The 10,164-nt window shown below is 43.7% G+C and overlaps 2 protein-coding genes across 2 annotated transcripts; one reads left to right on the top strand and one right to left on the bottom strand.

Annotated features, from left to right (window-relative positions):
* Positions 1 to 616: 616 nt before the first annotated feature.
* Positions 617 to 2,615, top strand: LOC308570755 (olfactory receptor 10D3-like; the record flags this gene model as incomplete). The annotated part of the gene is made up of 2 exons (XM_081165670.1): positions 617 to 633; positions 1,664 to 2,615. 2 exons carry the CDS (start codon positions 617 to 619, stop codon positions 2,613 to 2,615), a joined length of 969 nt encoding a protein of 322 aa, XP_081021796.1.
* A 3,606-nt stretch (positions 2,616 to 6,221) lies between these two features.
* LOC308572187 (olfactory receptor 10G6-like) lies at positions 6,222 to 7,145 on the bottom strand (the record flags this gene model as incomplete). Its single annotated transcript, XM_081168153.1, has 1 exon — positions 6,222 to 7,145. The coding sequence occupies one exon, from the start codon at positions 7,143 to 7,145 to the stop codon at positions 6,222 to 6,224; it is 924 nt and encodes a 307-aa protein (XP_081024279.1).
* Between the last annotated feature and the right edge of the window lie 3,019 nt (positions 7,146 to 10,164).

The raw sequence follows: 10,164 nt of genomic DNA, 5'->3' as shown, positions 1-10,164 counted from the left end.
AAGGCAACATGAAATGAGTGTTTAAAATTAAGGGTAGAAAGAAATCTTTCTCCCTCTCTCATAATGCCAGAACTCATGAGCATCCAAAAAATCTGAATGTTGGAAGATTCAGATCAGATAAAAGGATGCTTTGGGGGGGCGGTGTTTTAAATGCCTCACCTCTGTCACATCTCATAGTTAAATGAAAAGGAACCTAATTCCATGGGGTTTAAATGCAATTGAAACATGTGCAGCTTTAGGTCATATGAGGGAAGGGGAGGGGTGAACAATTCCAGAATTCTTAGCATTTTCCGTTTCCCTTCTTAACAAAAAGAATGAAGTGCTGTTTTTAGAGTAATCAAGAGGGAATAGGGAGGAAAGAACCATTTTGTGACCATATACATATTAGGCTGTATTCATACTTACAGAGCAATCCTAACCATGTCTACTCAGAACTAAGTCACTGAATTAAATGAAGCTCACATCCAATTTAGTGAGGTTCGGATTGCAGCCTTCAGCACTTCAATGGGATTTATGTCTAATTTAGACATGGCTAGGATTGTGCTGACTAAACCCAAACCTCAGAAACGATGCAATCCTAGCCATGTCTACTCAGAAGTACGTCTCACTGGGTTCAATGGGATTTATGTGCAGGTAAGTGGAATTAGGATATCAGACTTATTTATTGTTACATTGTTGTTGTTCTGTTTTTTAAATGTGAACTTTTCTCCCTGCATTTGCCCCTAGGAGAAATGCTGGCTATACTGCAGAGATTTAAATACAATGGGATTATTATTTTCTCCCTTGGGAAAATTGTTATTTTTATTTAACAAGGAGATCTTATAGATAATATTTGCTTACAAGTCCTCAGTATGTCTCAGTTTAGGTTTTTCTCCCTTCAAAGTAGATTTTTCCATTTTTCTAACAGTTAAAATGTCTAGGGCACAATCCTGCCCAAAACAAGCAATCTAAATACAGTAGTATTGATTTTATGTGCTTAGCTTTTCTTATAAGCTTCATTTTGCCTCGTTAGAATCAAAGGTACCATTTTCTTCTTCTTTTTTGCATTTGGGGAAAGGGAGATACTGTTGTTCTGGTAAGCCATACTCTTTTTATACTAAAATTACAAGCATGTTGTTACTCTGTCCGCTGTGTAAGAAGTAGGAAGAAGCAGCTGGTCCTTTATTTACTGGATAATATGCAAACGGCTACTAGCTGAACCTGAGAAAAGCCAAATAATTAAGCACCTGTGCTATCATTGGCATGTGCCACTAGTTTCACCAACAGGACAATCCTAGACTTGTTTACTCCAGAAAAAAGTATTATCTTCTAGCCCCATGGGTCTTGATCCTTGGCAAGTGGCTTTATGATTGCAGCCTCCATGCTTACTAATCTGTTCTCTATTGTGGGGTATTCCCCCTTCTCTTGTGGTGAAGAGCAGTAGACTCGTAAGCTGGTGAACTGGGTTCGTGTCTCCACTCCCCCACATGCAGCTGCTGGGTGACCTTGGGCTAGTCACACTTCTTTGAAGTCTCTCAGCCTCACTCACCTCACAGAGTGTTTGGTTTTTTTGGGGGGGGGCAGAAAGGAGAATGTTAGCTGCTTTGAGACTCCTTTGGATAGTGATAAAGTGGGATATCAAATCCAAACTCCTCCTCCTCTTCTTCTTCTTTTTCTTCTTCAGGGATAGGTCCCATGGAGAAAACCTCACGGTGGTGACCCACTTCATCCTCCTTGGTATCCCCCATACAGAAGGTCTCCAGAACATCCTCTTCCCTGTCTTCTTACTCTTCTATATGTGCACTTTGCTGGGGAACCTATTGATCATGACCGCTGTCCTGACTGACTCCCGTCTTCACACCCCCATGTACTTCTTCCTTTTCAACCTCTCCATCCTTGACATTGGGTTCTCTTCCGTTAGCACCCCAAAGATGTTGGCCAACCTTTGGGGGCAAAGCCGAGTCATACCGCTGGGCGGATGTGTATGTCAGGTCTTCTTCTACCATTTCCTAGGGAGCACAGAATGCCTCCTTTATACCGTCATGGCCTATGACAGATACGTCGCCATCTGTCACCCACTGCGCTATCTCATCATCATGAACTGGAAGGTATGTGCCATCTTGGCTGCTGGCACATGGGTCACCAGCTCCTTCCATGCCACCATCCTCACAACCTTGACTTTCACCCTACCTTATTGTGGGCCCAGTGAAGTAGACTACTTTTTCTGCGACATCTTTCCCGTTGTCAAGTTGGCTTGCGCCGACACCCTCATCATCGAGACGGTGAGCTTCACCAACATTGGTGTTGTGCCCATGACCTGCTTCATCCTCATCCTCACATCCTATGTTCGCATTGTCTACTCTGTCCTGAGGATGAGTTCCGGGGAAGGACGGCGCAAAGCAGCCTCTACCTGTGCCTCACATTTGACTGTGGTCACCCTCTTCTTTGGCCCCTGTGCTTTGATCTATACTCAGCCGTCCCTAAGTGAAATCTTGGTGACCCCTGTGCAGATCTTTGGCAATGTGGTGACACCCATGCTCAACCCAGTCATTTACACACTTCGGAACAAAGAAGTGAAAGCAGCTTTGACTAAGCTGACAGGGGCAAAGAGAGTGACTCAGACTATAACTCACTAGCTCAGTGGTTTCCAATTACCGCCCCCCGCCCCCCGACCACTTAAAAATTGCTGAGGGTCTTGACAGACCACTTAACGATTTTACTGCCTCTTGTAGCCATTGTGATGCACTGTTTTTAGTTGTATTTTTATTGCTTCTTTTATTTATTTTTACCTTGTTTTTTATTGTATGACCTATGAATTTAAAATATAATGCAATAAATATAAGATAAAAGAAGCAATATAAACACAATTTAAAAGCCTGTGTGTCTGATTCTTCTTTGCTTTTTGATACACTGTACACACTGAGATTTTTAAAAACTTTATAAGTGTGCATTTTTGTGATAAATTCAACAGTTCAAATGTAAATTTGGTGTGGGTATTAAAATGCAGATTAATGTAGAATAAGGAAATAAAATATTTTGGAATGAACACCAGGGAAATTGGCATGGACCAGAGGTACACTGATTTATCCATTCTTTGTTGTATACAGACGTGCCTAAGAGCCAAGCAAAAAGCAAAAGTCAGATTAGCTGGGATGCTAAGGAATGGTTTTAATGCTCTGAGGAGAACAGCAAGAGGGGTCTGAGGGAGACAACGCTGAAAACAATAGTGGAATATTTATAAAAGATTGGGAGGATGCTGAGGGGGAGAATAAAGTTAGTTAGTTAGTTAGTTAGTTAGTTAGTTAGTTAGTTAGTTAGTTAGTTAGTTTATTAAAGTAGTCAGATACCGCCTATTACAATCTGCCTCAAGGCAGTGTAGAAGTTAAAAATGATGAAAGACTGACATCACAAAAATATAAATAAAATACAGCTGATGATGCAAGAGCATTGTGTTATACCTGACATTAAACTCTTTGAAAAGCTTGAGTGGCCAGGTATGCTTTTCACAATGGCCAAAAAACACACATCAACATTGGCACATGTCAAAGCTCTGAGGGAAGATGATTCCACATAATGGAGGCCATTGCAAAGAAGGTCCTCCTCATGACTGCTGCTAATTGAGATTGTGGCACAACCAACAGGCTTAACGCAGCTGAGCTCAATGCTCAGGCAGGGCAATGGAATGACAGAGGCTCTTGCAAGTATTCTGGTCCCAAGCTTTGTGAAAGCTTTGTGACAGGTCTCATGTGGCCCAAATGGCACCACATATGGAGAACATTTAACAGAGAACAGAAGTCTTCAAGGAAAACCAGAAGAAAACTATTTTGTAGCCAGTGAAGCAGTGTGTTGGGCTCTTGAGGATATGCTATCTTGGAACCTCTTTCAGAAACGACTAACTCAGTTCCTGACTGAGATGCAGTAGCCATGTAACCTCGAGGTCTTCCAGCAGGCTGAGAGTAAACACATAAGGTTTTAAAATACGTGAGAAGTGGATGAAAGACATGTGCATGTCAGAGCTCAGAAGGTCTGTAGACCTTTTTCTTAAATTTTCCAGGCTTTATTATGAAGTTAAAATAACAATCCAGTGAGAAATGTGATATTAAATAAAAAAAGAATGAGAGAGAGAAACTGTACCAACCAACTGTACATGGGTTCATGGCCTTACCTCATAAAATTAAGCACCTTCTCAAGAGACCACACCGTGAATTAGATGTTGCAACAAAACCCTACCTGATGCAGAAAACAAATGTTATGGATACCAAAGAAAGCTTCATTTCATTGGGATTTGCCATCCCCATGACCGGCCTGTCAGATAATCAATGCTTTTTTCTGGGGGGACGCAGGGATACGCATACCCCTAAACATTTTGCGAATCTTTGTACTTTTGTCCATTTACTGTATTTATTTTTTCCCCAATTTGAACTATAAAATGATGGTTTTCTTGAGTGAAAATTAGAGTACCCCTAAGCATTTTTAAAGAAAAAAAGCACTGATAATAATAATAATTTATTATTTATACCCCGCCCATCTGGCTGGGTTATCCCAGCCACTTGACAAATGGCCACCAAATGGAGGCAAAATCCATAGATGTGACTGCACTCCAAAATGCCCTTAATTTACAAGTCAATTTCTCGGAAATTAAGGGGAAAACTTTATTAAACCAAAGATTTAAAGAAAAACCAGATGACTCTTTCCAGCCCTGCGGTCAAGCAAGCAGCTGTAGCCTTGCCTGCTTCAAGATCAGGATGATGGACTTATTTACTTTTCTAATCCATCCTGCTTTGTTAAAATAGAGGAAAATGTGTTTTTATAATAAAAGGCCTAAAGCAAGGCTCTTGGTCAAAGCAAGACTCTGTTACAGAACAAGGTTGCTTGAGATGAGCGACCATCCTGCCCCCTGAAAATTTGAGGCTAGTAACAGTGCCGGTCCCCCACATTCTAGGGAAATGATATTGCTCGTGTAGGAGGTCCTAGGTAAAGGGACCCCTGACCATTAGGTCCAGTCGTGGCCGACTCTGGGGTTGCGGCGCTCATCTAGCTTTACTGGCCGAGGCAGCCGGCATACAGCTTCCGGGTCATGTGGCCAGCATGACTAAGCTGCTTCTGGCAAACCAGAGCAGCGCACGGAAACGCCGTTTACCTTCCTGCCAGAGCGGTACCTATTTATCTACTTGCACTTTGACGTGCTTTCCAACTGCTAGGTTGGCAGGAGCAGGGACCGAGCAACAGGAGCTCATGGGGATTTGAACCGCCAACCTTCTGATCGGCAAATCCTAGGCTCTGTGGTTTAACCCACAGCGCCACCCGTGTCCCAAAACCACCTAGGTGCCACAGTGTAACTCACAGAGTAACTCACAGTGCCACCCGCGTCCCTTGTAGGAGGTCCTTAGCCTCTCACATTTTCTGGTGAGCAACTTCTTCTGATGATACTTTGGGATTTTTTTTAGCATCTGCCTCCTGGCAACATTTCTTATCCTCCGTCCCCATTTTTGGATGACTACAGACTTTTAAGAGCATGAAGGTTGGTGCCTTGCCCCTCACATTCCCTGTGCCATTGGGTTGGTCATGTAGTACAGCTGTGGCCGGTGAGGCACCATTTTTCTCCTGGCTTCCCAACACAGTAAGTCACTGAGAGTGAAATGGGATATGTGACGCACAGAGAGCTTGGCCTGGTGCAGTGCATGGCGGAGGGGCCCATCCAAGGATCCCAGCACCACATGCTGCACCAGTCCAAGCTCCCTTCCCTTCTCGGTAAGTGCTCTGTTAATAAGTTGGGAGAGCAACAGTGCCCCATCCATGTTGCTCCAGTGGCCACTTTCAGTGGTGCCTCTGGGAAACTCGTAAGCAGGACCAGAACGCAAGGTCACTCTCTCCTCCTGTGGTTTTCAGCAACTGGTATTAACAAGCATTACTGCTTCTGACTGTGAAAGCCCAGCATAGCAATCATGGCTAATAGCTATGGACCTTGGTTCAGCAGCCTCTCATCTCCCAGTGTCAGATTCACTGGGTACCTAAATCAGTGGCCCTGTAGATTCTGATTTGGTGTCCTGATCACTGCTGGACTCCAGACTCATGAAACCTCTCACTCTAATGTTTCACAAGATTCATCCCCATTCCTGTGAGCCGATTACATCCGCAAACAATTGTTTACAAAGAATAGCTTCTCACATCGAGGGATTCCATGGCAGATACCAGCCTGCGCTGCAACCCATTGCACCACATGGACCTCACAGAGCTCCATACTAGAGTGTCCTCCCCGTCAGTTTTAGAAGGGCAACTTTTATATCTTTGTTCCTTAGAGTATAGATTATGGGGTTCAGAAGTGGAGTCAGTGAAGTGTAGAACACAGCCACTACCCCGTCCAATGGATCCTGTGATCCTGGTCTCAGATAAATGAAAACAAGTGGCACATAATAAGTCACCACCGTGGTAAGATGAGCTGAGCAGGCGGAGAATGCTCGCCAGCGCCCTTCAGTGCTGCGGATTTTCAGTATGGCAGATAATATGTACATGTAGGAAGTCAGGATGAGAAAGAAGCAAGTGGTGGCTACAAAGCCAACATCAACCATGGTTACCACCTCGTTGAGTGCCGTGTCAGCACAAACCAGCTTCAGCACTGCCGGGATATCACAGAAGATATAGTTCACCTGGTTTCTCCACCCAAAGGGCAGGCGGAAAACAAGGGCTGTCTCCATCACAGAGTGAAGACAGCCACCAAGCCAGGTACCCATGGCGAGGAAGAGGCATGTCCTACGGTTCATGATGGTGCCATAATGGAGTGGCTTGCAAATGGCCAGGAAACGGTCATAGGCCATCAGAGTGTAGAGGAAGCATTCCGTGCAGCCCAGGAAGTGGAAGAAGAAGAGTTGGCACACACAGCCCCCAAAGGAGATGCTCCCACCACCCTCTAGAAACCCAGCAATCACCTTGGGGACAATCACAGTGGAGACCGTCATGTCCAAGAAGGACAGGTGGCAAAGGAACCAGTACATGGGCTTGTGGAGCTGGGGATTGGACATCACAACCAACAAAATCAGAAAGTTTCCAAGGAGGGTCAGTAAGTAGATAAGCAGGAAGAAGATGAATAAAGGACCCACCAAGTTCTTGGGGTATGGAAAGCCAACAAGGACAAACTCGGTCAATGGAGTTTGATTTTTGTATTCCATCTCTGTAATGTAAAAATCATGGGCAACGTCAGTAAGTAAGGGGTGAAGAACAGAACTAGCAACAACAACATGCAGAACAAAAGTTATGAGTCATGAGCTAATCAGGCCCTCAATGAAATTTCTTAGAGGAGATCTAGACCGTACACTTCAAGAACATCCAATGCACAGTTATATCACATGACTTTCCCCCAAAGAATCCTGGGAACTGTAGTTTGTTAAGGGTACTGGGAACTGTAGCTCTGTGAGGGAGAAACCATAGGACTCGGTGGGGTAGTCACATGTTTTAAATGTGCATTGGAGATGCTCTGAATATATGGTGTGGATCTACCCTTAATATTGGTTTCCTTCTTGTATGAGTATTGTTAATGTATTGCTCTGTATAGCACAGCATACTTTAATACCACATAGCATAGCAGGTAAAGGTGCTTTGGGTGAGAAGGGGCTGAAAAAGGTGCCCCTTCTCCACCACACACTATATGTGATCTTAAAAGCAACATCAGGCCCCTGTTTCACATTGGCTTGAGCGGGAATACACTAAAGCAATTTGTTGCAGGTCCCACTTGAGGGAAGATATTGTGGCTGTGTTGCTCAGGGATGAGACAAAGGCATTCTGGACATACGTCAAGACATACGTCTTCTGTATATTTCTTCCCCCCCCCCCCAAGGATCTCAAAGTGTTTTATCAGTATTAACATTACAAAAAATTCAGCAAGTTAGGTCACAAAATGACTCGTCTGAGGACACACAGAAAGATCAAGGATCTCCTGACTCATACTCATACATTGCACACAAATATGCAAATTTTTTTGGTTCAAGATTTTGTTCATGGGGATGCTTCAGAATCCAAATAAATAATGAACACAGATCTATTAAATGATGCAATTTTACTCTACAGGGGCATGCTAAGCACCCTGGTTATCCATCTTAATACAGTAAAGAACAGTAACCAAGATGTTCAGGTGAATGTCCTGTCCACTAGGAACCAGTTACCTACTAGTCTGTTCATTAGAATGCTTCCAAATTAGTGCACAAACAGCTTTATCTCCCCTATCAGAAATTTTTCTACAGAGTGCTAAGATGTTTTGTGACGTCATTCAAGTGAGTATAGAATTGCAGCCTAACTTAGATCATTCTGTGTTTGAGAAATGATGGTAAGCATCAATAACTCTTGATCTCAGCCCTTTATTCTAGCACAAACATATCTCAACCACAGACTTTGCCTCTAAAGCAAAGAAGAACTACAAAACAGCTAGGGAGTTAAGAGGAGAGCTTTCAACTTGATCTAATAAATTATTAGATGACACCTTATCTCAAAGTGTCTGATGGCCATCTGCTCCTGGTGGAGAGAGAAGAAGCCTCTCCAAAGATGGAATCTGTTCAGAAGATAAGTCCAACTCTTCTTAAGTTAAGAATCCTCTTTTGCTACTGTTGCACTCAGCTGTGGTATTCCTGACATCCTTTTCATGGTCTTCGTTATGTCAGCTCTAACCCTACCTTAAGACCCAGAAGTCTGCAGAAGCCCAGAAGGTCTCTTGTTCTGCAGACCTTACTCAAAGAGTATGGTTGCTCCCTTTCATCACAGGATGAAACTCTTTTTTTTTTTCTATACATGTTCTCCTCTGCCTGCATTTCCCCCCTCTCCCTCTTTCTTGTCTTTCCTCCATCCACTCTTCCCTTATAGAGTTTCCTCTCCTATCTCATCTTGTACATTCCTGCCAGCCTTTTCACCCCTTTCTCACTTTCTGGCTCCCTTTCCATCCTATCATTCTTCCTCTTTTCTGCTCTTCATTGTCCTCACCGAAGCAGCACTGTTTCCCCTTGAAGCTCGCTCCTTTTCTCTCTTCCTCCTCCATCTTCTTCCCGTGTCCCTCTTTCTTCACCTTTTCTACTGCCACAGTCTCTTTGTCTCTTCTGCGTTCCTCCTCTTCTGTGTCACTCTCCTCCCTGCCTCTTCCTCCTTATCCGCATCCGCAGCACGACTTGGCTCAGGCACTCTCACATGCTGACAATTTAAGAGTTGCTGAATGCTCTCTGGTTCCTCCCAACATGAGGCACTTGCACCCACTAGGATTCCCTCAGAATGGTTTGTGGCTATGGCCCCATGTGGTGCCTCTCTCTGTCTCCCTCAACCCCAAATGTATTTATATTCCTTAAAGCCCTATCACACCAGAAACACAGTGACAAACAAAAATGCCATCTCCAAGCAAACTCCTTTGAGATGTTACTATTTCAAGTAAATTGAAGTGTCTAAGACCCCAGTGATCATCTCCCTATGGCTCTTTGATTGCTTATACAGTGGTACCTCGGGTTACAGACACTTCAGGTTACAGACTCAGCTAACCCAGAAATAGTACCTTGGGTTAAGAACTTTGCTTCAGGATGAGAACAGAAATTGTGTGGCAGCAGCAGCAGGAGGCCCCATTAGCTAAAGTGGTACCTCAGGTTAAGAACAGTTTCAGGTTAAGAATGGACCTCCAGAACGAATTAAGTTCTTAATCCGAGGTACCACTGTATAAGAAACAGCTCTAAATAGTTCAAGTATATTGCATAACACAGGGGTCGGCAAACTTTTTCAGCAGGGTGGCCAGTCCACTGTCCCTCAGACCTTGTGGGGGGCCGGACTATATTTTTTTTTGGGGGGGGGGGAATTAACAAATTCCTATGCCCCACAAATAACCCAGAGATGCATTTTAAATAAAAGGACACATTCTACTCATGTAAAAACACGCCAATTTCTGGACCGTCCGTGGGCTGGATTGAGGAGGCGATTGGGCCGGATCCGGCCCCGGGGCCTTTGTTTGCTTACCCATGGTGTAACACCTCATTATCATCAGCATTGCAGTCCTTTCAGGATTGACAATGACAGCTTTCACATATATCCTTTTTTTAAAAAAAAAAAAAAAAGAGTATTATGAAAATGCAAACATACAAAAAAAGGAAAATAATAATCATAACATAGAATCATAGAATTGTAGAGCTGGAAGGAACCCGAAAGATCATCTAATCCAACCCCCTGCAA

Source organism: Podarcis bocagei (genome assembly GCF_964188305.1).
Source record: "Podarcis bocagei genome assembly, chromosome: 13".
NCBI lineage: Eukaryota > Metazoa > Chordata > Lepidosauria > Squamata > Lacertidae > Podarcis > Podarcis bocagei.
This window is presented reverse-complemented; position numbering and strand designations above follow the sequence as displayed.